At 54.7% G+C, this 26,979-nt stretch overlaps 1 protein-coding gene across 1 annotated transcript; it reads left to right on the top strand.

The window, feature by feature from the left end:
* Positions 1-2,271: 2,271 nt before the first annotated feature.
* Positions 2,272-21,660, top strand: FAM83G (family with sequence similarity 83 member G). Its single transcript, XM_008498872.2, has 5 exons — positions 2,272-3,407; positions 9,633-9,800; positions 13,535-13,659; positions 14,474-15,920; positions 19,378-21,660. Exons 1-5 carry the CDS (start codon positions 2,913-2,915, stop codon positions 19,795-19,797), a joined length of 2,655 nt encoding a protein of 884 aa, XP_008497094.1. The 5' UTR covers positions 2,272-2,912; the 3' UTR covers positions 19,798-21,660.
* The last annotated feature ends 5,319 nt before the right edge of the window (positions 21,661-26,979 follow it).

Raw genomic sequence — 26,979 nt, 5'->3', positions numbered from 1 at the left:
TGTGAGTAAAGCTGATGTCACCTCTCTGTGCCTCAGTTTCCCCCTCTCTAAAACACCACTTTGTGCACGGCTCCATGCAAATAGGTGGCAACCGGTGGGTGGAAGATGCTCCAGAGGGCAAAGCAGTGTCTGGGTGTTACAGCCCAACTGAAACACAGGTCTGAGGACTCAGCTCTGCATCCACACCCCTCGGTGGGACCAGGAGGAGTGCAGAAAGCAAAAGCCAAGCCTAGTGGAGTGGCCAGAGCATCCATCAGAGCCTGTGCTGGGGGTGCTGAATTCACCACGTGGGGTGTTCCTGGGGATGGGGGACCCAGGCATCTTTGCCCCACGTGGGGCTCTGCCATCCCAATTCCCCCTCTCTAACACAGCTGTAGGAGCCAGCACATCACACCAGGGCTGGGACGCCATGGTTACACCTCCGTGTAATAAATCATAAGCTCACACACCCCGCAAAAGAGATCGTAAATGTCTTTGAACAATGAAAACAGAGCTGGGGACAGCTGCCAGCAGCTGAGCTGGGTAAAACCACAGCACGCTACAGCCACACCATGGACACCCACGCCTGATGCACCAGTCCCAGCTTGGCACATCTCCCAATCAGCCAGGGCTGGGACACCCAAAGGGGGGGACAACAGCCAGGGATGAGGTCCTGGAGCACCAAATAGAGCTGGGTGCTTGGCTCTGTCACCTTTGCTGTCCCAGTTGCAACTCCACCAGCAAAGGGGCCACTACTGCTTGCTCAGCAGGGCTAAAATTTGCACCTAAAATACCTGGTTTTGCCTCCAGCACCCTCAGTCTCCACCACACCCCTCCTCAAACAGATCACAGAGTTGAGGTGACATCCCACCACTAGAAAAGCCCTGCGAGGTTGGCACAACCTTTCCATAAAGTCATCCACTTCATGCAGAACACTTCCTGAACCAATATTTGATGGGAACTTAACCCTTCCTCCTCACACCCTGATCCCAACACAAGATTGTCACATCCCCACATCCCCTGTCCCCAGCATAACCCAGGGCACAATGCCACACCAGGGGATGGGCAGGGGATGATTTTTCAGACATTTTCCAAGCACTCACATCAACCTTTTTCCTCCAGCAGGAGAAAAGCCCCCAGCTCCCTTCATCAGCCCATTACCGTAACATAAAGCCGAGTTCTATCACCCCAACCTGCTGCAGCCCAGCTTTGAGAAAAAAAAGGTTCTCCTCTATTTACACATTTCCAACTCATTTTTCCTCCCTCCCTCCCCCTGCTGGGAGCCCTGGCTGGGGCAACCAGGTGCCACATGGCCACCATGTGTGCAGAGAGGAGCCCTTTGATGGCCAAGCACCCAGGCAGACAGGCGGCTTCACCCTGGGAGCCTGACTCAAGTGGGGCTCTCATTTACACGGCTGCAGATCCAGATCAGCTGCTCCAACGCCAGGGAGCGAGACGCAGCCCCTGGCATTTCCCTTCTTTTGTTGTTTTGGTTTGGTTTTTTGTTGTTGTTTTGCATCCGCTCAAGAATCTGACCCCGATTCTTGAAATTCATCTTTATCTGAGTTGCTAAGCAGGCAGCCCCACGTCTCTGGTTTGTGAGCAGCAACCGATGAACCCAGGGTGGGGTTTTTCGCCCACCTCCCAGCTGTTAGGGAAATCTGTCATAGCAAGGTCAAGTGCTGTGACCATATCCCTGCTGCAAAGCTTGTGGGAGGGGGGAGAACAGGAGGCAGAACAGAATATTTTCACTTGGAAGGGACCTGCAATTATCACCTCGTCCAGCTGCCTGACCAAACATTAAAGCACGGTATTAAGGGCATTGTCCAAATGCTTCTTCAACAGTACCAGGCTTGGAGCGTTGACCACCTCTCTGGGAAGCCTGGTTAAGGGTTTGACCAGGTTTTTGATAAAGAAATGCTTCTGCATGTCCATTCTAACCTCCCCTGCTGCAGCTTTGAACCATTACAACATCTCCAAATCAGTGCTGCTCCCCTGCTTGTTCTTCATGCTCAGCTCAGGAAGGGTTAACCATGACACAGAGCTGCTTTCTGGGAAAATGCTGACTTCCTAGCTGGGAGAGGGGGAGACTTCAGGGGAGAGACTTTTTTAAAGACAAACACCCAAACCCCTTCCCAGCCACCCACCCCCATCCCTCCCTGGGCCCGGAGGTGTGAGGACCCACCAGCCGAAAGAGTTAAGGTGCAGGCAGGGCGGGCTGTGTGCAGGCAGCATGTGACTGCAGGTGGGGCAGGGCGGAGCCATGAATCACCTCTTTTGCTTTTCCTCTTTTCACTTCTTGCTGTTACCTGTCCAGCTCCGGCACTCGGCACTGGCAGGAGCCCCAAATCATCTCCCTGCCAGCCAAGGCGATGAGCAAGAGGCCAGCGGAGACCTTTGCTGCTGAGAAACCCACCGGCTGACCCAGTTCTCCTGGAGCAATCATCAGAAGTGGCATTTGGACCAAGAGATCCCACTGCTTTCACCTCTCCCCTTCATCAAGCTTTTTTGTTGTTCTTGTTTGTTTCTTTTCTACTTTTTTAATTTATCTGGTGTTGTCTCAAAAGAGCAGAGGATGAGAAGAGCGTGGACCCGGACGTAGAGGACCTTCCCGGTGGTGCACGTGTGCCCGGGGCTGTCTCTGCCCTGGCTGTGGGAAGCTCCAGGTTTTCCTTGCCCGGAGCAGAGCCGGGAGCAAGCAAGGAACCAAATCCTCATCCCTGGCAGAGAAGAGCTCCAGCGTGGCAGGAACTGGTGAAGAAGGGAGCGACGACGCGTTTCCCCATCGGCACGTTGAGCTGGGAAGGGAAGGGCAAAGCAAATCCTGTATTTAGAGACTGGAGAATAATTAATTCCTTATTTGTTGTCTGTCTTCAGCGCTCACTGGGCATTCAGAGCTCCCGTGGGAGGGGGTAGCCGCGTGCGTGGTCACCATGGCTTTCTCCCAGGTGCAGTGCTTGGATGACAGCCACGTCAACTGGAGGTCCAGCGAGTCCAAGCCTGAGTTCTTCTACAGCGAGGAGCAACGCCTGGCCCTGGAGGCACTGGCCTCCCGCGGCCCCGATGCTTTCTATGAGGTCTTGAAGAAGGAGAATATCAGGGATTTCCTCTCCGAGCTGGAGCTAAAGAAGATCCTGGACACGTTGGAGACCTACGACCCTGGCTCCGAGTACATCCCACGCCACGGCAGCAGCGTCGGGGAGAGCGACGGCGACCGCAACAGCCAAGGGGATGAGCAGGACGTGGCCCCCTCCTTGGAATACTGGCCCCAGAGATCCGACCGCTCCATCCCTCAGCTGGACCTGGGTTGGCCTGAGACCATCGCCTACCGTGGGGTCACCAGAGCCACTGTCTACATGCAGCCACCCATCGAGGGGCAGGCCCACATCAAGGAGGTGGTGCGGAAGATGATCTGCCAGGCTCAGAAGGTGAGATGGGTGCGCCGCAGGGGCAGGGTAGGATTGGCCCCGGGCTGTCCTGCTGAGGATGGATCCTGACATCCTGCTCAGCCAGAAAAATCCCTGTCCTCTGCCCAAGTAAAGGCATCGGGGTCAAACGCTCAGGTTTTTCCACGTTCACTCAACGTTAAGCAATAGTTGGGAATCAGATTTTGCTGAAAATGCTTCTAGCCTGCTCCAAACACTCCCCAGGAGCAAGAGGACCTCTCCTATGATCTGTATGGTGGTACCATCAGTCTTAAGGTCCGAATGGGGTCTGTGGGAAAAGCCACTGGGGTGAAAAATGGCTTTGAGCTGCTGCCCAGCTGCAAGCCCACAGTCCCAGGCACCCCACGATTGTTCTTCCCAAAGCCCTGTGTGACTGCATGTGGGAACATGCAGGAACCCAAGGAGCCAAACTGAGTCCTGGGGCAAAACAGATGAAGTCACTGGTCTGGTGCTGACGTGTCTGAGGGTCAAGCTTGGTCTGAGATTGCTGTGGTGCTCCAAGCTGGTCTCACCCTGGATTTAAGAGGAAAGCTATGAGCTGGTGTGCAGGATAAGGCTGGGGAGATGCAGTGTTGGGTTGAAACTTCAAATCAGGGAGCAGGGAGGTGGGGTGCATGAGAGATGGGGTCAGGCTGGTGGCACTGACAAGAGGTCCAAGAAAAGAAGGAGATGATGGAGGTGCTGAAGGCCAGTGATGGTGGACAGAGGTTGCTGGTATTTCCCAGTGACCCCATCCCAGCTGGAAGGGCAGGGGAGTTGTCACCTGCTTGATTCATGGTGCTTTGAAGCCCTTAGAGCTCTGCTTGTTTGCTCATTGGAGAAATCCAGCTCTGAGGAGGCATCATCTCAACTCTGGGGAATGCCCCACCAAGAAAATGAGGAGACCCTGCCAGGCTGGTTATGGAGCAGGGGCAGACAGGCTGGGATGTGGCTGCCTTGGCTCTGTGTTGGGGTCAGTGCTGGGGTTCACAGATTCTGGCAGCAGAGAGGTGACAAGGGGCCAGCAGTGCCTCTCCAGGAACAGAGGGAAGGGTGTCTGAAGAGCCCCAGATCAGGCAGGAAAAACTCATCTCCCACCATGCTGGAGACAGCTGGGCTGTGGGATGGCCGATGAGGGGGAATCAGGGCAGCCCAGCTGTAACCAGAGCCAATTTGGGCCACCACCATCTTCCAAAAGTCAGGGTGACCCGTCCTTACTCGCAACATTTTCCCCACCAAAGGGCTTTGCAGTGAGGAGGGCAAAGGCAAAGGAGGGAAGATGTCCCGTGGGATGGAGGTTGGGAGAACTCCCCCACTACCAATGCTGTCTCATCTTCGGGTCTTTCCAGCTGCCTTTGACCTGGGCTTGCAGCTCCTGCCCAGCTTTGCCTTCTCACCGCTTCCCGACAGCTCCCACGCAAACAGCATCTCCTGAGTCATCCTGACACCCTCCTCCTGCTCAGCAGAGACCGGTGGGTGGGTGAGTCAGGCAGCTGCCAGGCCCTGCTGCCTGCACCATTCCCACCTCTCCTTGGAGCTTCTCCAAGCCACAGGGACATGGCTGTGGTTGATGGTGCTGTGGTTGTCACCAATACCTTCATGCTCTGCCTCCTGGTCCAGATGGGTCTCACCGGTGGAATGAGATGTGGTGACATTGCTGATGACATGCAGGAGCCTGTTTGGAGCTTAGAGAGGGAAACACAGAGATGAGTCCATGCTTCAGTCCACAGAATCTGGGGATGGCAGGAGTTAAAGGGTCTGACAAGTAGGGTTCTTCCACCCCATATAGGAGGACAACATCTGCTGCAGCTGAAACTGCTCGCATGCAGCTGAACCCAGGTGACCACAGGTGTGGGGACACTGGGACAAACTACCAGCCTCTGTACCCAGACACTTCAGCCAAGGTGTAGGGTCCTTCATGGCAGCTTGGTGGTGGAAGGGTTTGGCTGAGGAAGCCAGGAGTAAACAGAGGGATGGTCCAGCTGCCTCCCCATCAGGCATCACATAGGTTGGCTATGAGCCCTGTTCCTTCAGCCAGCCTGGGAATATCCCTGCCAGATTGTCCCACCCTACCAGGCAATGGCAGTGCTCTTCACCCACCTGCAGAGGAGCACAGGGTTGAGAGAGTTTCAGTACCACATCCCAGGGGATGACACTTCTGCTGCTGAAGACATTTGGCCTGAAACGCTCTCAGATACCGAACACCAAACACACGGCTGCTGTCTCGTGGCCAGAAGAGCAAAGTTCACCCCCCAGACAGCCTGACCGAGGAAAGTTCAGAGCCCACGTGGGTGTTGCTGATGCTGGGTAGGCTGAGGAAGCCAGGAGCTGAGACTTGAGGCCCCTTTGATGGTGCAGATGAACCTCCTTGCTTGCAGGAACAAGGCCAAACGTTGCCGAGTTCAGAGCCTCTGCTTTCCTCTGTGGAGAGGCAAATGCAGGCGAGCTGGAGCAGAGGATGCAAATGATCCCCTCCTCTTTCTGGGAATCAACAGGAGAGAAGAGAGGCAGGATCCTGCAGCCACATCCCTGCTCTCACAATAAATCCCATCTTTGGTTTGGTGGTCAGGGATGTGCTGCACAGTGGGATTCACCTTGGAGACCTTCATGGTGTCCACCCATGACACAGCCATCTGTCCCCTGATGAGGATCCCCTCAGGCTGCAAAGCTCGGAGGATGGGTAGGGAGGAAACTGTCCCTCCTCTCTTCTTCTCCAGAATTGGGCCTGTCTGAGGAGTCTGGAAACACAGTCCTTGGCCAAAAGCCACTGGAGGCAGCAGTGAGCCTGACCTCCTCTGTGCACCTGAGGTTCTCCAGGCTGGAATTGTGGTGACACAATTACCCTGTAAAGGTTGGGAGGCCCTATTAATTACTGTTTACAAAACCTTCTGCCATTCCTGGATGAAAGGGTCGAGAGGGGAGAGCAATTATTAATGTTACTTGTCCCACCTCTCCCTCACCCTAACACGCTTCCTCTAATTGTGCCTTGGTGCCTGCCTAATTTATTAAACACCCACATGCTGTGCCCCAAAAATCATTATCTGATGACTCAGGGTGAGCTAATAAAGAGCCATGATTTCCTCTATAAAACATGATCCTGCAGTTTATGCACTCATCAAAGCCATTCAGAAGGATCCCAACATCACTTGCCTGGTGTCCGAGGGGACACTATGCTCAGTGGTCATCAAGGCACTGGGACCCAGCACCTGCACATCTGCTGCATCCAATGGATCCTGGCTGCTCCTGGGATCCCAGGAAGAAAAACATCACTTGGATTAAGCTGATCTTCTCCACACTCACCGGATGAATGGCAAAGGGATGGCAAAGCTTCCCCAGATGACACGGCAGCAAAGGGACTTTGGGAAGAGGTGAGGCTCTCCTGCTGCTGGGAACCCACATGGAGGTGATGGAGCAGGAGCAGGGCAGCACGACTTGCTCCAGACACTCCCATTCCGTGAGATGAGAAGTAAATAGCTCAAGGATTTCACTCCTGGGGGCAGACAGACCTCTGCTCTCTGCAGATTAAACCCTGCACCTGGGTTGGGAATGGACCCAACCGAGGTTGAAGCATGGGCAGCCCAGCAGCAGATCTGACCCCGTGGTCCCTGGGCAGTCACTGTGCTGCCAGCACCATCTTCCCTTGAAGATGGTTCCCTTGCTGGCTTGAACTTCCCAAAAAGTTCAAGCTTTTTGTCACCCTGGTGAGAGATCCTGGTGCCAGAGCCAGGCCAAGCCTGTCCTGCAGGCAAGAGGTGGCGGGGAGGGAGGCAGAAAAGCTGAGTGGTGACAGCTTGCACCAGCCCAGCAGGAGGAATCGGGTTGAAAATGTGGGCAAGTGGGTGAGATCTGGGCTTTCCTGGGTGCTGCCTGCTCGTCACCCCTGCGTGAGCCATGCTTGGGATGGGGAATATCACCATGTCCTGCCCACATCCCTGCAAAGAACCTTCAGAGCCACAGCAGCAAGACTGTGGAAGACTTAAGAATGCCAGGAGCACAACGGGGAAATGCCTTTTCCTCCCAAAAAGGGCAATACTTTTGTCATCCTCACTGGATAAGCCCTCAGCTTCCCCTGGAGAAAATGTAACATGACCACAGCCACAGGGAGCATCGGCATCAGGGAGAAGAGCAAAACCTCAGCACCAAACTCACCTCCTTGAGCCCTCCCAGCTCAGCTGCCCCTCACCCAGGACTCCTGGCAGACAGCACAGCTCCTGCCTAATTCCTTGCTGTAGATGGGAAACCCAACCCCTGAGCTGGAGGAGCAGCTTTGAACCTGTTTGAACTTTACATTGCTGGCAAGATGAGTCCAGCCCTCCCTGGGCAGCCCATGCAAAGCAGGCACCGGGTTTTCTGCCTCAGTTTCCCCAGCAGGACAATGAGGATGTGCATAACAAATGAATGGGTGCACAAAGGAGTGAGGAGTTTTCCTTTTGTGGCAAAGCCTGCTGAGAGGCTCTCGGGTGAGGATGAATGGGAATTCAGTTAAAACCAAGTGGCAGAGCCACAACATCACCTGTCACACGGCTTGCTGGCACCTCCTGAAAGACTTGTATGTGGCCAGGGTTGGGGAGGTTGGGGTGGCATTGGTGACAGCACGGACTGGAACACCCCACACAGCCTTGCTCCTTGCCCCACTGCCTGCAGAAAAGAAAGAGCCAGCAGTGTCAGAATGCAGGATCCTCTTAATTAGAGCCCTCCACCTCCTGTGGCATGAAACTAATTAAAAGGCAGCTTGGTGCTCAAAGAACCCTGGACTGGATGTGCCTGAGTGTGCAGGCACCAACCCCATCCCTTCCTTCCCGAGGGAGGGTCTCCCTGTGCCACCCCATAGCGTGCACACTCCAGTGCTGGTGTCCTCCTGGTTTGGCCACAGGCTGTGGCCATCAGAGACCCCTGGAAGGGTGAGAGCAGCACCCACTGTCCCCTGGCCCAGGGTACCTTCCAGGAACAGCCACAGAGATGGGGGCACTGGTGGATTACCAAGCGTAGGACAACGAGATGCCAGCACCCTGGTGACGAACCTGCCACCCCTGTGGGATGAGGGGAGGCAGACACAGCCCTGGGAGTTGCCCCGTGATGTTCAGCTGGGCTGCAGGTGGCTCATGCTGCACTGCTGCTGCTCACCCTCGTGTCATGGGTGATGCCATCTCCAGAAAGGCAAAATCCACGGGTGGGTGTGGGGGGAACTTGGATGCTTAGGCAACCACCCCTGTAAAAATCCCAGCATGCCTGGACGTGGCACAGATGAATCTTCCAAGCACATGTGGGACACTGCCATGTGCCAAACCCTAATGTCACTGCACAGGGCCCCCATCACCACTGTCCTGGCTCTCCTCCCACAGCCTGGGAGGGAGGAGGGATGTTCACAGGGGGGTTGCACAATAGAAGCAGCACCTCGAGGGCTCCCAGCCAGGCAATGAGACGAAGAGGGGGGTCAGAAGCACTGTTCACCCCAGAGCTCTGTCCTGGCCTCAGAGGTAGGAGCTGACCTTGAACCCAGCCACATCGCTGCCAGCCTGGGCTTGGCACAGCAGCTGTCCCAAGAATCTGTGATTCTGTGGTCACAGGGAGCTGCAAGTTCTTGGCTTCTTTCAAGCAAACCCAGCAGCTCACTCCCAGGCCTGTTTTTTAAAAGTTATTAAAACTCATTTCAGCTCCTGAATGTGCCTCAGGTGTGTCTGGAGAATTTTTTCCAAGCTTAGAACCAATTTTAGCTATTTTTTGTGTTGTTTTTCTCAACACAAGCATGTGTGACAACCCCAGAGACAGTAACCACCCCCTGCAATGTGCCCTCAGACAGATGGACACATCACTGCACAGCAGCTTTCCCCTTCTTGGGGTTCCTGCCATGGGGCCACAGGCAGTGCTGATGTCAAAGGGCCACCAAGCTTCTCAGCCAGAGACTGCACTTTGACTTTTGTGCTATTTGGTAAAGGCTAGAAAGTTAGATTCACCCTCAGGAACCAATTTTTCACAAGTATTTTATGCTACAGGCCACCACTGGAGACCAAACCTCCCATAGTGACAGCAGAGGAATGGGACTGAGGACTCCTGCATTCCACCCTTGGGCTGAACAAGAGCAGGGGGAGCCTGGGGACCACCACACCAAATCCCACCCTCTTAGAGAGAGAGAGAACATGGCTTCAGTTCTCACCCGAGCACCTGCTGCATTTTGGGGTCATTACCTGGCCACGCTACCCAGGCTCATCTCTCTTCTCCCCTCTCCAGGTCATTGCAGTGGTCATGGACATGTTCACTGATGTAGACATCTTCAAGGACCTTCTGGATGCAGGCTTCAAGAGGAAAGTGGGAGTCTACATCATTTTGGATGAGACCAATGTGAAACACTTCCTGCAGATGTGTGATCGAGCCCAGATGCACGCTGGACACTTGAAGGTAAGGATGGTCTGAAGGGTGGGGGTGACCTCCTCCATCTCAGGGAGATGATCAGAGCCTTGAGGGGAGCACAACCTCCAAACTTTCAGCAGTGCTAGAGGAGTTCAGTCCATTTTTGCCTGGAGCCAGACCTGAAGGAGATGCCCAGATCCAGAAGCATCAGGAGCTGGGGGATGGACTTCCACCCAGCAAAGCTGGATGCAGAAAGCCCAGGGGGCTGCTGGTGCCTACCAGAGCTGGATGGGTGCTCAGGGAGCTCTGGGCCCAAGGGGGTGGGTACAACTCAAGCAGGGAACCACAAACCCAAGTTTGCTCAGCTCATCCTGGTGAACCAGCCAGCAAGAGGGAAGGCACACGAGGAAGGATGCTCTGCCAGGGCCCCATCTCTGCTGTCATCAGCCTGGGGCAGGGCTGCTGGGAGCAGCCACCAGCCGGTTCTCTTGCTTTCAGGCTTTCCTTCAGGTCAGAGTCTGGAATTAAAAAAACTCGATTTTCCCCTTTTCCAAAGCCTCCACCCCAGCATGGGACCCAGAGGGAGCAGGGAGGCACCCACACTGCCCAGGGTGCCCTCAGCTGCATCAGGCACCACACCAGCACCCATCTGCCTGAACACAGTGTTCACCAGCCCTAAAGCTGCACAAAATTGTTCCTGTGCCCAAATCCACTTTGAAATGGGGCAGGATAAAGCAGCTCGGGGATGCCTGGCAGTGCAGGGCCTCAGCCCCCAGCCCAGAGTGCCCCGAACCCCTTACACATCCCTGTGTGTGCCAGGGGGGGCAGAGAAAAGTCACCTTGTGTGGTGCTCATGCAAAGACGGGGGAAGGCAAAGGGGCAGAGGAGGGGGCAGGGGTTTTGTCAACCTCAGGAGCAGCAACAGGGACCCTTCCTCAGGACCCGGGCACAACGCTCCCATCCCCAGCACGGGATGCAAACACAGCAGTTTCAGCTGGGGGGTTGCAGACAACCCCTTCACCCCCCTTCTCAGCTGTACCGAGTTGTGCCCTGCCCGTTGCAGAAAGGTGATATCTCCACTGATGACGTCACTACCCCTGACGTCACGGTGCCTGATGTCACCGGCTGCCAAATAGCTGGAGGGGGAGGCCCGTGCCCGGGCAAGCTCCCCAGATCTGCTTGGGATGAGGGCCAACCCTCAGCTGAGCAGCAGGAACATGCAGGAGCCACAACACCTTCACAGGGGGCCGGGACACGGCAGGGACGTGGGGACCCCCACCCCAGGTCACCTCCCCCAGCCCCTGCGCCCCCCCAGCTCTGCTTAATTGCTGCTCAGGATAATTAAAAGCAAAGTCGGTGAGTTTTTAACTTGCACCCAAACTCCTCGGCAAGTCTGGTCTCCTGCTCCAAGACCAGAAAAGCCGGAGCTGACGCACGCCGATGTTTTAATGCATGAACAACCCCGGTGGCAGGACTGGAAAAGCAGGAGAACATCTGCAGAGCTCGGCAGAAAAAGAAAAAAAAAATGTCTAGAAGTTAACATTTGCCCACATATTGCAGCCAATTTGCTGGCAGGGGCTGCAGCAGAGCAGGAGGCTGGGAGGAAAGTAGGGCAGTGGCTGGGAGCTGGCGGGGAAGGCAGGAGATGCTCATGAAATGGGAGGTGATGCGGGCGCTTGGCAATTAGCAAGGCAGCTTTGGGCAAGGTGGATGCTTGGTTGAGCAATGCTGAGTTCTTGGGGAGTGATTCACCCCGTGTCAGGCTCGGCAGCTGGCCACGGGGAGCCGGGTGCTCGCTTGCTGCTCCCTCCTCTTGGGAGAGATTGAATAAACAGATCCTAAGAGCAGCGATACGGCGGGAGGAGGGAGGAAGGGAAAGGTAACCAGCACCTCGCTCCTGGGGAGTTTTGTTCCCCTGGGTGTTAGCTGAGAAAAACCCATAGCTGTCTTTGGGCCTTTGTGCAAAGTTTCGGCTCCAAGAGGGTGAGATCCACACCCTGGGACACCCAGCACCAGCACCCTGGGTGCTCTCAGCAGCCCCATGTGTAGAGGCAACATGGGACAAGAATCACAGAATCCCAGACTGGTTCAGATTGGAAGGGACCTTGAAGATCATCCAGTTCCAACCCCCTGCCATGGGCAGTGACACCTCCCACCAGACCAGGGTGCTCCAAGCCCCATCCAACCTGAGGCCTTCAACACTGCCAGGGATGGGGCAGCCACAGCTTCCCTGAGCAACCTGGGCAACCAGGGGCTCAGCATCCGCACAGCGAAGAATTTCTTCCTAATATTTCATCCAGATCTCTGTTTTTCCAGTTTAAAGCTATTCCCACTCATCCCATCACTCCCTGCCCTTATCCAAATCCCTCCTCAGCTTTCCTGGAGCCCCTTCAGGCACTGGAAGATGCTCTAAGGTTTCCCTGGAGCCTTCTCTTCCCCAGGCTGAACAACTCCCTCTGCCAGTGGAATGCAAATTGCCACCCCAACCTGCTTGCCAGCCCCCCCCAGTGCTACCCACCACCAGACACTGAGGTGCTCAGCATAACTTCCCCCAGCCACACCAGGCAAAAAGGCAAATGGTAGGAGAAAAATAAAAATGAAATCAAATGCTCCAAAAAAGAAACCCCTCTACTTCTAAACTCTGTGTGTAAAGTTTCCCTGGAAATCCACTCAGGAAAGCCTTGGCTTCTGCATCACACTAAAGCCAGCTTCAAATCACCATTCCTGCTGCCAGGCATGAGGGAGCAGGGACCAGGAGAAGCAGAAGAAGAAGGCTGGAGGTGGGGAGGACAAATACTTTTTGTGCCTTTTTTTGTTTTGTTTTGTTTTCTTTTTTTAACTTTTTTTTTTAAGCTTTTTAAAAAAACCCCAGCCCTGGAGGGCACGACCTGGTGATATCACAGTGCCTTTAGCAATGGCATGACCAACATCCCTTGCAGGACTGGGAGGAATGTGGGTGCTTTCATAAGAGAAAATTTTCTCCCCACCCAAGGGAGACCATCTGAACAATGCTACCTGCTCAGCTGCAAAAATGTGCTGGTGGCCTCCAGAGAAAAGCACAGAGGCCTGAGCCAGACTGAAGATAAAATTCATTTTCCCAGACCCCTTTGGGTCCAGGGCTCCTGGGAGGGAGGACACCCAGCTCCCCAACCACCTCTGCAGAGACCCACTGTGAGATGTGCCCTTTTGGTCCATGTCCCTGGAGTTTGTTTCATGGGAGTGATAAGATGTTGCCCCACTGTTGGGTCTTTTTTCCCATCCAGCCCTAAAAACAGGGCTAGACCCTCTGATTTAGGAGCACAGCTAGGGGTAAACCCAGTGCAGAACAAGCCCACTGCCATCAGGTCCACTTGTGTTGTTCTGGGGTCACCAATTTTCTCCTAAAAACCTTTGTACATCTCCCCCTGGGGAGGAGGTGAAGAATCACCCCTCCCATGATGGCTTTTGCATAGATTTGCAGGAGATGCAAAGTGTCTGATAGGATTATCACACACTGCTCACCCACAGACACAAGCAGCACTGAGTTCAAGAGGTAGAAAAAACTGCCCGGCACATGGGCAGAGCAGGAAATTCCTGAAGCCAAGTCCTCGATTCCCTGCATGGCCCTGGGCAAGTTATTTTATCTTCCCATCACCCTGGCCTCCTCCGAGCTGGCCATGAAGAGCGATTCCTGCTCCTCAAATGGGCTACAGAGCATCCACGGGGGCATCACTGGAGAGGTGAAGGATGGTTTGAAGATGATCCCTTTGCTTCCTGCTCACACCTCTGCCTTTGCTTTGCAGAACCTGCGAGTCCGCAGCACGGGGGGGACAGAGTTTTTCACCCGCTCGGCCACCAAGTTCAAAGGAGCTTTGGCCCAGAAGTTCATGTTTGTGGATGGGGACCGGGCCATGTGTGGATCCTACAGGTAATCAGCGGTGCCTCCCACCACCCACCCTATGGAAGCATTGGCCAAAGGACCAACATGGACCCACACGGTTCAAGTTCTGGTGCCTGCCCAGCCTGGCCCCAGGACCCTGCCCCAGATTTGCTTCCCTCCTCCTCAGCTGAGAGATGATTTTCCAAAGCCAACCTGAGCACTGGAGTTGGACCCAAGGGGTCCCCACCACCCCATAGCCAGGTCTAGGACACCCTTCATTCTCTGAGTTGTGGGACACACCAAGTGCTTCTGTCAGGGGATGTTCTTCCTTGAGCACAAGGAAGGACAAAGACACCAAACCACAGTCAATCTTAGCTCTTGCATTGGCCTCAGCTTTTACCCTGAAACATTTCCTATCCAAAATATTTTCCAGTTTGTCCAAATTGCTTTGATAGAAACAGATCCAGATCAGTCAGCTTTTCAGCTCAAAAAGGTAAGTTTCATAAAGATGGAAGTGAAACATTTCCTACTTTCTAGCCACAACAGAAAACAGGTCCTTTTAGCTGTTTTACTTAACTAACCCCAAACTGAGAAAGAAAAAGCCACCAGCACTGAAGTGAAAAACTAAGCAGTGCTCAGCAAAGAGTTTGAATTTTTACTTCAGGTTCCAGTGTGCTCAGTTCTTAAACCCTTCCTTCTAACTTGGGATGAGAGCTGTATCTTCGATCTCCTTATTATTAATGTTTACAGTGAGATCATGTCCCTGCTAGCACCACAAATCCCCCGGGGAAAGCCAGGCTTGGGAGAGGTGTGGTATTTACCAGCCAGCACTCAGAAAGTTTCCAACCTGTTTCTGTTCCAGCTTCACCTGGTCCGCAGCAAGGACGGACCGGAACGTCATCACGGTGCTCTCGGGCCAAGTGGTGGAGGCGTTTGACAAACAGTTCCAAGAGCTCTACCTCATGTCCAAGGGGGTGAGCCTCAAGTCCATCTCCGTGGGCGAAGAACCAGAACCCGAGCCCGTAACTCTGCCCTCTGTGGTGCCGGTGACCCCCGCCAACGCCGTGGTGAAGAAGTTGATAAACCCCAAATATGCCCTGGTGAAGGCCAAGAGCGCAGACCAGATCAGCAAGACTTCATCTGAGAACCAGGACAAAAATCAGAAGGCAGACAACAAAGGGAAAGCCCTGCCCGAGGGCCAGGCTGGCGACAGGCACGGCGAGGTGGCGGACCTCTCCCTGCTCATCCACCCTGGGCTCCTGAATCTGGAGAAAGCAAACATGTTTGACTATCTGCCCACCTGGGTCGAGCCCGACCCCGAACCCGGGAGTGAAGTCTTGGGCTACATCAACATCATTGACCCCAAGATAAAGAACGCGAAGCTCTCGCAGATGAACCGCATCAAAGTCTGCGACGTCTCCCAGGCCAGCGCCCAGCACAGGCAGATGCTGAAGAACAGGGAGATGGAGAACAAGAAAAACTCTGACAAAGAGCCACCTCTGGTGTCCCCTTGCCACAGACAGACCCCACTGACCCCCATAGAGACTCCTGCAGCTCCTGCTCCCAGCCCCACAGAAGGTGTCAGCTGGACAACAAAGCAATCAGGAACGTTTGCCACCTCGCCATTGGGCCACCACTTGAAACCACCAGAGGAGATACTGGAGGACACCAAGCCACCAGTTCCAAAGCCAAGGACCACCCCTGTTGGTGTCCTTCTCACCAAAGTCATCACACCCTGTGAGAGCAGCACTTCCTTGGAGATTGACACACAACAACCTCCAGCTGACCACATGGATGCAAAGCAGGAACTGGAGGAGAACCCTAACAGAGCCTCAATGGACACCTGCCATCTCCAGCCAGAGCGGCCAGCAGTGGGGCCACAGGAGGACAGAGGGCCTCCCTGCACCCACAATGGGCTGGGAGAAGAGGAAGAGGAGGAGGAAGAGGAGTACATCACTCTGAGTGACCAGGAGAGCTACTCCAGCAGCTCTGCTGACCACAGCTACCGTCGCTCCAATGCCTCCTCCATCTCAGATGAGTACTTTGAGGTGAGGGATCGCTACGGGCCACTCCGGCGAACCAACTCAGATGTCACCCACAACGGGGAGATCCTGCCCATCCAGAGGAAGCTCAGCGACCCTCACATCAGCAGGGGCACCTTCATCAGCCCCTTGGGGAGCCTCCCATCCCTGAAGCATGTCCGTGTGGAGGACGTGACCAAGAGGAGGAGCAATGCCATGGAGATCCGGTGTGTGCTGCCCCACGCCATCCTGGATGGCAACAGCTCCTACCCCAGCACTGCCACACAGGTAGGACTTTTCACTCTAACCTTCCCTACATTTCTCCACCCCACCAAAGGTTGCAAACCTGGAGGTGACCCAGCCAGCTCAGCCGAGGTGTGGCATCATCCCTAGCTTTGGTGTCGCGTCCTAGATGCTGAGATCAAACTTCCCAGATGGGAGAATAATGCCTGAAACTCTTGGTAGGAGTCACCTAAGAGGTGTTCCTGGTCAGGAAGGTGGTGGCCAGGCCACAGCTCCTGAGTGCAATGGGAATGGCTGGAAAAGGGGAAGTTTGGGGGACTGAAGATCATCCCATGACACTGGGTTGTGGCATAGAGCTCACTGGCTTCAGGCATGACTGTGCCCAAAGCCGCCGAGCTCTATCCTACAACCCATCAGCAGTGGCATCATGCCCAGCCAGTGACAGACTGCGTGCAGGCGTGTCCTTCTCAGGCTTGTTTTCTAGCTCCTTGCAAAGGTGATTATCATCAAAGCAAATGCACTCGGACACATAATTAGACAGAGCAAGACAGAGGAGAAACAGGGACAGCAACCTCCGTGGGCAAGCGTTGCAGTCAGCAGCTTTGTGACCAATTCACCAGTGACACCAGACCCTTGTCACCCTGCACAGGCCACACCACCAGCATCCCCACCATCCTGCACCATCCAAGCAAGGGGATCATGGGGTCAAACCCTTATGCAGCACCCAAGTGCTGCAGCTTCTTGGATCACTTCCAAGGGTTTTTCAGTTTCTCAAAGCTCCCAGCGCCTTCTTTCTTGGGGCATTCAACCCACACACACACCCCGGGCTAAATCAGTGGCTGAAATCACTGTGAAGCCACCTGAGGTCACCCCAGCTGAGCATCTAAGCTGTATTTACAAGGAATTAAAATTACTAGCCCAGAGTCCACTCGCTTCTCCTTTCTCAGCTCAGAGCAGGGCTTTAATCCTCACACACCAAACATCCCCTCATGCCCCATGGAGCTGTGCAGAGTGAGGAGCACTGGGCCCTTTGATGGTCTGGGACCCAGGTCCCAGGTGCCATCTTGCTCGGAGTGGCCAGGTACATTGGTGTTCCTCCAATAACTCATTCTGGCCCTCTGGTGAGAAGGTGGGTAATGAACACACCAGTAGGAGCTTGGATGATGGCAGAGGAGACTTTCTACCACATGTATAAATAATAAACCAAAGCAAGCCTTGATGAATTCTCTGGAAACCACAGATCTGACAGGGATCACCATCGAAACAACTTTTTTATTCTGGGCCCACATTTCTCAGGGGCTGGCCCACAGCCCAAGCTGGAGGGGGAGGTTCACGCTGGGCAGACATCAGGGTTTCTATCACATGGAGAAGGCAGCACCCACATTACCCCTGGAGCATCACCTCAATACCTGCAGCCTGGCTAGTAGAGGACTGTGGTAGCATGCTAGTGGCATGAGGAGAGCATGTTCAGGTCCTCTCCTGTCCCACTCCCATCTGTAAACACTCCCAGAGGTTTCCAGACAACCCTTCTACTCACCACGTGGTGACAGACAGAACTCCTGGTCCTGGTGATCATCCCCAGCATGATGACAACAAACAAGGGCAGCATCTTCAGGTGGCTGACCATGGTGGAGCTGGCCTTGGGGTGACTCAGGCTCTTGGCAGAAAGTGATCTCTGGATGATGATCTGGGGGAAAGCCAGGTGGGATGGCTGAGCAACCAGCAACACCTCCCAGTCCACAGCAGCCTCCTCCTTGCCCAAACTGCACCCCAAGCAGCCCCAAACCCTGGAGCCATGGAGCATGGGGCCCAAATGCAGAGTAGGCCTGTACTCAACCCATTGGCTGGGTTCCTCTCCAGACCAGCAATGAATCTGTGTTCTGCCACAAAAGCCCAATGCCACCACATCCTCCTGCTGGTATCAACCATTCCCCACCCTCCCCCCCCTCTCTCTCCTTCCCCCTTCTATTCAATCTTCTCCACAGAGTTCCCATAATAAGAGGGACACCAAGTCCAGCCTCCTCCTACCACAGCTCCACCACCTTCACTGCTCAGACCATCACACCTCAAACCTCTGGCCAAGGGATGATCACCCATGATGCAGCCAGCCCTCAGGGTTTGAGGCAATCTCTCTTAAACAGACAACATCCACAGGAAATGCTGACTCTAAAAGAGCTCAGGGTCTCCCCAGGGGGCTATAGAAAAGTGCTCAGCACCCAGCAGGGTTTGGCTGCTCCAGAGCAAGGACTGGATCGTGCCACAAAGGGCAGGAGAGAGCAGGTGCCAGTTCCTGGGGTGTGGTGGTCAGGAAGCTGTTGTTTAACTCCTGCCCAAGAGCCAGAGCACATCAGGAGCTGCAGGACCCACCACCCAGCTAAGTTATCACATCCAGCAGATGATGACTTCAAAGGGAGAAGAGTTATATCACCCATAGCCCTCCCAAACTTGAAGACCTTAGAGCTTGAAGACCAAACACCTCAGACCTTAGAGCTGATTTTAAGCAGTACAGTTCAATCAGTCAAACATGACCTGAGCTAAACCACTGTGGTGCAGCCCCCCTGGTCAGGGCAGGAGGTGTCTCCTCAGGGACCACTGGGATATTGGGATTTAATGGCTGAATATGGAGTTGGTGGCAACACCACAGAGGAGATGGGGAGCTGGCAGCATGGCAGGAGGCTCAGCAGAGGCAGGGCAGGTTGGGGCAGTGGCTCTGCAGCCTCCTGGACCCAGCTCATCCTGCTGGCAGCACCTGCACCTCACCAGATCCAATCTCACGTCTGCACGGGTGCAATCACACCTCCAGATTGTGGCACAGACACACCCAAAGAGGGAGATAAATATCTGGTGACCACAGCCATGTGTTCAGCTCTTACTCAGTCCAGAACTGAGATGAATGGTGCTCAGACCCGATCCAAACGTGTCTCTCAACCCAGGTAATCAGAGCCACCCCCACAGTGGTGTTGCAGCTCACTGTTGCCTCCTGATCCCACCTCCTCTCCCAGCCCTCCATCCTTTCATCTAATCTCGGTAGCCACCCAATCCCACAGGTTGGGTCTGGATGACTGAATGCTCTTTGGACCTGAATTGAGCAGTTAGATCACTAAGATGGGGGTTCAGGCTGCAGCTGAAGAGAAGGAGTTGAGATGTCACTGCCATCCTTTGTCCTGGGTCTCCAGGTATCCATGACCTGGCTCAGGGCAGCCTTTGGGCTGTTGGGGTTGCTCAAGGAGCAGCTGCTGAGCTGCTGTGTGGTGCAGGACAGTGTGCTGCCAGAGAAAGAAATCAGAGGAGTGGCAGTGGGTAAGATTTGAGGCAAGTTTGAGCTGCCACCAGACTGGGAAGAATTTGGGCAAGGGAGCACACCAAGTGACAGAGGGACTTGTCTGTGAGGACCGAGTCCATGGCACAGACACATGAAGGAGAGCAGCACCCTCCTAGCAGCTATTTTTCTGCTTTTTTTTTTTTTTTTTTTTCAACTCTTTTTCTGCTTTTTAACAAACAGGGGACACACATCTACCGGTACCGACCCAGGAACCCAGCAGGCAGAGAACAAGGCAAGGAGGTCTCCTGCTCTCCAACACACGAGAAACTCCTCGGGGCCACCAAATACAGAGGGGATGGAGCTGAGCCCAAAAAGACCATTGCAGGCAGCCAGCCATACTGGCAGAGCAAAGCCTTCAGCCCCAGCAAGGCCACTCAGCCTGGCTGCCTCTCACCAAGCAACACCAGAACATCAAGCAAACGCTTAACCTCCCTGCCAGAAAGCCAGAAGACAACTGAAGAGATGAGGACACCCCTTGGCATCCCCCTCTCTAAACTGTCCCAGTCCAAGCACCTCAAGAACAGGGCTGCGGGAGCCCCAGGTGCTTCTATTGACTCCAAAAAGAAGCTCCCTGAGACCACCAGCCAGAAGGAGCACTAGGTGCTGATGCAGGTGGACTTCTAGGGAAAGAGCTGTAGTAGAGCATGTCTGGACCTCAGGCAGTGCCATGTTACACGGGGCAGGGGAATTCTTGTTTACATTTACCTGGTGAGTGCACCAGTACCAAGTGGCCATGATAGACAGCCCAAAAAGTCATCCCAGTCCAGGGCAAGTCTCCAGAGACTGGATCTCAGAAGAGGTGCATTGCATCCGCTCTGGGCAGGTGGAAGGAAGTGTTGGGAATAATCCTGGATGGCACAGCTATTAAATAGGCCTCTACCAGGCTGGGGTAACCTCTGAACTCATTAAAAGCTGGGAAGCATCACTGGGGGAGGCTGGTTAGAGTCAGGTGAAACCTGGTGGCCTCTGAGATCAGCTGGCAAAACCCTCTCCAACTCCTTAGCTCAAAGCACTGCCCAGAGAGTGGGGGCTTGCTTGTGATTGTGTTTTCCTCTAGTTATTTAAGAGACTCTTCTATCAACATTTTGCACAGCAGGTCCTGGTACAGTCTGCCCTCCCTTCGGAGGTGAACCATGTTCTGAGACAAAGGCTTCTCAAGGGACCCACTTCTTTTGACCTCGTACTGTAAATGCAACCTGTTTGTTAAAGCTCCCTGGTCCCAGAGCAGGGGAAACTTAATTTGGACTATTAAACTGCAAGATTAGGTAGCCTCTGATTTGATACATTGCAGCTCAAGGTGTCTTGACAGAAGTCTTTGGCCAAATCTTTTCTACCCCTCTGAGCATTTACCAGCCCAGGAGCCCAGGTGGCTCCAGCCCCAAACCTGAAGCAACCAGTGAGGAGGAAAAAAAGGGCAAAGATGACCCTTTTCCTTGCATTTTTCCTGGGAAACAGGATCCCAAACCTGAGCCTTACCCTGAGCCCTGCTGAGGAGTACATGCTATCAGCAAGCCCAAGCAAGCGAGAGCCTCCAAACCCTTGGCAGCTCCTGCAGCCCCCAGCAGCAGCTGCCAACCAGCCCCAGGCTCTGCCCTGGCCCCCCCACCACATTCCCACTCCTGAGGGGCACTTCTGAGAGCTCCTTGCAGCTCCCCCAATACCTCCAGCAGGAGGGTTTTGGAGCCAGCAGCATTGCTTGTTGGAGGAGGGAGGGATGGGAGGCACCTGCCCTGGTCCCCCCACGGGCCATGGCCACCCATGCAGCACCCATGGAGGAGATGAGCAGGAGGGGGGTTTTGATACCTCCATACACACAGCAGCTCCTGATGCTCAGGAGAGAAGGGGAGGCTCTGGATCTCCCACCAGGCTCATGGAGGGAAGGCTCAAAGCAAGACTCACAAGAATCCCTGGGTGAGTTCATGCCCCCAAGTCTGGTCCCACTGTCACATCCTTTCCATCCCCTCTCATGAGGGTCTGCAGCCCAGACCCTCAGCTTGGTCCCCCCAAACATGATAGTGTGGTGGGAACATGCTCCTGAAAAGTCACCCCATGAGTGCTGCTGTCTTTAGAGAAACCCCTTAGGCATGGGCTGTTGGGTGACCATCAAGTGCCAGCTTGAGCAAACCCTGATTTCAAAGACACCCATCCTGCTCCACTGTCCCCTCTCCCTGCAGCCCTGTCCCCATCCCAGGCCATCCCCCTGACCTGAAACTTCTAGGGAGTTTGCAAAGGGGCATCACCCACCCTTTGCAACCCCCCATCCCCCCTCCCCAAAGTGTTTCACAAGGAATCTGCCTTTGGAAGCTCCTCCTGCTCTTACTCAAGCAGTCCTGGCTCCTCTCCAGCGCTTGGTTTATCCAGGCACCAGCTACTCCCAAGCTTTGCATGGGCGTTGGGCACCAACAAAAGCTTTCCAGAGGCAGAGAACAAGCACTGAAAGCAGAGATTTGTGCCCGGGGGTGTGGGCCTGCTCCCTTCCCAAAGGTGTTCACCAGCAAGTCACAACACCTACACTGGCTGGGCTGGAAGAGAGGGACAAAAACCTCAGGGCAGCCAGAGCTCAGCCTGCGGGCTTTGCCGGGATCCACGTCCCCATGGTGCACAGTGCAGGGGACAGGAGGGCTGGGTGTCCCCACCCAGGATGCTGGAGCCCCCACCAGCACATCCCTGCCTGCCAAAACAGCCACTTGCTCCTGAATAAGTCCAAGGTTTGTCTGTGGTCCCTCGGGTCTGCAACCAATTGCTCTGCCCAGCACTGCTCCTTCCCAAGGGATCTGCACATCCCTCCCTTGGGAGAAGTGACCTCCGAGCCAAACAATTTGCTTTCCCCCTCCCTCAGCAGCAGCAGTAGATGAGGCAATGATCCAAGCAGAGCAGACCCAAAGGGGTGGCAGCTTAGCAAACAAGAGTTAACAACACTATTCACAGGCTGAAGATCTAAACAAACTAAAACATGAAGAACAGCCTTTATTGGATGAGCTTGCCAAAAGCTGGAGAAAAGCGAGCACCCTTGAGGCAAAGCAGCCTCCACACCAGCTTCCAGCTCCTCAAGGTCTCCCAGGACCTGAGGTAAGAACTGTGACTCCAGCAGAATTGGCTGCCCTGGCTCAGTCCCTCTCCCTGCACACTCCAGGCTAAGCTCTGCAGGTTGGAAAGCCAAAATCCACCAGGGTCTGGAAGGGTTCCTCAGGCCTTGCCACCCTGTCCTCCTCGGGCAGCTCCACGTGCTGACCCAGCTGAGCTCTCCAGACACAGCCTTGGAGAGCCCCATGGCCAACAACAGCTCCAGACAACAACCAGCAGTATCCCAGCACCTTCTCCAATGCCAGAGCTGCCACCACTGCTCAGGGCTGCTTGGACAGTGTGTTCCTCTGCCTGGCACAGCTCCTGGCTTCTGCTGGGGTAGTTGGCATCACTGGGTACTTCTCCAAGAAGCCTGTGTCCTTTCCTTTGGGTCTTGTAAATATACTTTGCTGCATTGCCCAGGAGCAATCTCTGCTTTTGCACAGGGGAGCAGCCGTGGGACAGGGCTGGCTGCAGGTCTGTGGCTGCTCCCACCTCCACAGCAGAGCTCCTGCCCTTGGGTTGCATTGGGTCAAAGCCTTTCCTACCCACCCACCTAAGCAGGCTTCTCCAGGAGATGGTGGAAAACAGCTCAGGAATGCCTCTGGAAATCCTCCTCTGTAGTTAAACGCCTGCCTTTGAAACTGGGACCTGACTTTTTGCCTCTTACTCCTCCGGGCCAAGAGCCCCAGTGGCAGAAGGTGGCTGATGAAAGGTCCCAGCCTCCCAGGGGTGCTCTGCAGCTCAGCATCTGGAGACACAACAACCCTGAGCCTCCAGGAAGGGCTGGGGATGAACCACACTCACTGCAACCAGGAGGAAGGCACAGCACCATGCTCTGCATCCCCAGACAACCCCTGCAGCAGTGCCTCATCCCAGCACCACCTTCTGTGATAGGATCCTTTCTGAAGACCCCACCACAACACCAAGTGCTGGCATCTCCACCCAGAGGAATGTCACGTGGGGAAAACACAGGGGCAGAGGGGACACAGGGGGACCACAGACACTTTGTTTAGGCCACTGCCGCAATCCAAAGCCCTGCTGGGCATCTTGGCCACCAAACTTCTCAGACTGAGTCTTTTTATTTATTTATGAGACTGCTTGGGTGGGGAGAGAAGGACCCTGGGGAGGTCCCTGTGCTGCCCCAGCTCTTACCTTTGGCCACCAGCACGATGGCTCCAGGGACCATGATGAGCATCTGCATCATGTCAGTGTAGATGATGGCCACCAGCCCACTGCAGGAGAGCAAGGCACAGCTCAGGAGCCACCAGCTTTGGGCTGGGTTGGGAAGTCCCAATAAAGGTGCTCATGGGGCTGTGCATGTCCCCAGCGTAGTCCTGATGACACCATGGTGATGGGAGGCTGTGGGAGGAAGGGTGGAGAGGGAACAGCTCCTTGGTGGGTGCTCCAGAGAGGGGGTGGGTGAGCAGGTGACAGCCACGGGGGCTGTGATCCCACCCGGGGGAGGGAAGGGGAGGTGAGGGATGGTAGGAGGGGATGAACAGCCAGCCCCAGCCCTGGCTCTTGGGATGCTCCAGCCAGCAGACGTTGATCCCACCATTCCTCCCACTTCTCCCCAACACCAAACCCATCCTCCCCCTTCCTACACCCCTCAAACCTCTCCTCCCAACCCTACAGTTTTATTTTTCCAGCACCCGCCACAGAGCAGGGTGCCTCCTGGCCAGCAGTCCCATCCCAAGGTCTCCCTTCCAGAGCCAGAACCTCCTTCCCCCAGCCAGAGAGCAATTAGGCAGCACACCAACCAAGGCATTAAAAAAATAGCGGGGCCAGAGAAAATGGGTCAAACCCTGAACCGGTTTTAACTCCAGCCGTGGATTCACACCCTGGGAATCCAGGGCTGCACCCTCCCTGGCCGTGCCCGGGATGTGGAAGGATGTTCTCAGGATGAGGGTGACACACTGATCACACCCTCTGCCTGAGCTCATGCCAAAGCCTCTCACTTCACACCGAGCCTTGTGGGCAGGGAAAAAAAAAAAAAAAAAAAAAAAAAAGGGCCAGATGGGATTTACTTAAAACCAAAGCCTTGCAAAATCCACCGTGTTTCGGATATACCTGAAGCGTTTCCCATTTTGAGAGTTGGGATGAGATAGCAAGGGAGAATTTACTGCTGGGTGCCTCCACCAGGGGAGGGAACATCCCAGCCAAAATAAAAACCAAAAGGGCTGGCAGGGAGATGTGGTCCTGTGGTCTGAAAGCAGGACTGCCAGCCAAGAACCCCCAGTTTCCAACTCCAGCTCCAAGCCCTCATCACCTCCAAATCAGAAAAGACTGACCCTGCACAGAATCAGGTGCTCCCAGGAGGAAACATGGGTGAGAAATGTTCCCAAAAGCTTTGCAGAGGTTGCACTGCAGGCAGGGAAAGTGGAAGGGAAAGGAGTTGGGTAAAGGCTCTCAGCTTGTAGATTCCACAGTAATGGTCCTGTAACAGGAAAAGGCCTGGTTACTGCTCTTAAAAATAGGTACAGACACAGGAAAGTGTTTAAGTGTGTGATGGAGGAGAAGTTCTTGCAACCAGCAAGCAGCAATGACAAAGGAGTGCATAGAGTCATTGCCTGAGATAGATCCTGCCTGGACAGAGCAGAGAACATACAACCCATCAGCATAAATCCCCAAAGTCCTTCCAGGAGCTAAAAAACAAACCCCAAAACAATAAACACAAGATTGTGAGTGATGTGGTTCAACCAAAGTAAAAAGATGGAGGCCAGCAGATGCTGAGCAACCTACCTGAGATGGTGTAGAGCTGTGACCACCAGCATCAGGACACTGGAGAGGTAAAGGTCCCAGCCCAGGCAGATTTGCACAGAGAAGGCCTCCCAGTACAGGTCCATCTCTGCAGGGAAGAAGAAACCCAGGTGCTGGGACAGGTGACACCACCTGGGCACTCCATGGCAGGAGTGGCACAGCAGGGAAACGTTCAGCACCAGGGGTACAGTGAGGCCACTGTGCTGCAGATGCCAGGAGGACACCTCCCCCAGCCAGTGCTGGAGCCCAGGGTCCCAGTGTGGGTGGCTGTGTCACCACTGCAGGTGGGTGTCACAGGCTGCCTTCCCCCAGCCCCCCAAGAACACAGCAAGCAGCTCCAGCAGTCATTTGCCATTAGGACATCAGGGCCAGAAATGGGGTATCTCAGGGTATTAGTGCCCCAAAATCTTGGAGAACAAAGCTGGGAGCTAGAGATACTTGGTCCTTCACAGGATCAAGCCAAACCTTGTCTCGAGCAACCTTCTTGCTGCCTTGAGAACCTCCACTTCCCTCCACCCGTGGCAATGCCCTGCTCTCCAGGGGACATCTCTCCATGCTTTCAGCCCTGGAGAACCCAACCAAGGGACAACGTTCCACCAAAACAGCAGCACCCTTGAGTGCTCCTTAGAGGCATTCCAAGTCACCCCCCAACCCAGCACATCCCTGCTGTGCCTCTGCCCCCCTGGGCTGATGCTGTAGCTGCTATTTCACCTTCTGCTTGGCAGGATTTGCCCTCCTGGTACCTGAGGATGCCAAGGACCAGGTTCTCCTTCCCCAGCTGCAGCTCAACAGTCCAGGCTGTCAGACTGATCAGGAGGGTGGCAGAGAACCTAAAAATGCTGCTGGGGACAGGAGTGGATCTCCTCCCTGGTGCAGGGACTTCTGAAGGCTCCTTGCTGGTACCTGCAGTGCCTCTAGTGATGGAAGGGACAGCTGTGAGCCCATTTGTGGTGTTCAGGTGGGTGCTGGTGGGGCAGGACAAGGTGCTGCCCCACTCCCTGTGGACCACGGCATCATTTCAACCTCAACAGCTGCTCCAACAATGAAGAACACCCCAGCATGGAGTGTAAGACCCCCAAGACATACATTCCTGAGCCTTGCCCCAGTGCCAAGGCACTGCTGTATTGAGCACCTCTAGGGAAATACCTCCTGGTTTTGCATAGATGGAGAAACCAAGGCATGGACAAGCAGCAGAAGTTGCTTCTGGCCCTGAGCAAGAAGCAGCAGCCCAGAGGTCCTACACCCAGGCATGACCCACCACAAGCACATCCTCAGTTTGTCCCCTGACCTTCACAGCTTCCCTTGCAAAGCCCCTGGAAGAAGCTCAGGGTTTCTGCTTGGCCACAGAAGGACAGACAGACTCCATGTCCAACATGCTGCCTCCACCCACCCCAGCATCTCCTGCACCCATGTCACGTCCCACAGGGATGCCAGGAGAATGCCTCTGCCTGGAGCAACCTGTGCAGGCCTGCAGCTCACTTGGCAGCCAAATTCCCTCCAGGTGGTTGACACCCCAAAAATGACCCCGATTCTCACCCATAGGTGGGCTGGACCCATAACAGGAGTTCTGGACACAAACCAAGAGGTCTGATCATGGTAGGAATGAGATGTAAAGTAGAGAATCAGAGGGAGCTTGGACACCTCCTCCAGCTGCAGGAGGGAAGGATCAGACAGAGCAGCCATCACCCCTGCCACCACCACGTCACCACCAGTAGCTGGGATCCAGACACCTCCAGCACCCAGCTGGGGTATCTTCAGAAAAACCTTGTTTGGAGAAGAAAATGGGGCCAGAAGAGGCAGGAAGAGGCAAGATGAGCTGACTCCCCACCCTCGCCTGGAGCTGTGACAGCTTCCAACAGCCAACACATCAGCTCAGATTTGACGTCTTTCTTCACACATCTCCCAGAAACCATCCCCCAAACAGCAGAGCTGTCTTGCCCGGTCATGCGGGCAGTC

Source organism: Calypte anna, chromosome 14 (genome assembly GCF_003957555.1).
Source record: "Calypte anna isolate BGI_N300 chromosome 14, bCalAnn1_v1.p, whole genome shotgun sequence".
In the NCBI taxonomy this organism is placed as follows: domain Eukaryota; kingdom Metazoa; phylum Chordata; class Aves; order Apodiformes; family Trochilidae; genus Calypte; species Calypte anna.
Note: the sequence above shows the minus strand (reverse complement) of the source record. Positions and strands in the feature narration are given on the sequence as shown.

What these genes read in the sequence shown, in the direction of transcription:
- FAM83G (XM_008498872.2), top strand. Translation starts at nt 2,913, where the DNA reads ATGGCTTTCTCCCAGGTGCAGTGCTTGGATGACAGCCACGTCAACTGG. An exon ending in TGATCTGCCAGGCTCAGAAG is followed by an intron (nt 3,408 to 9,632) that starts GTGAGATGGGTG and finishes TCCCCTCTCCAG; the next exon opens with GTCATTGCAGTGGTCATGGA. An exon ending in TGCACGCTGGACACTTGAAG is followed by an intron (nt 9,801 to 13,534) that starts GTAAGGATGGTC and finishes TTTGCTTTGCAG; the next exon opens with AACCTGCGAGTCCGCAGCAC.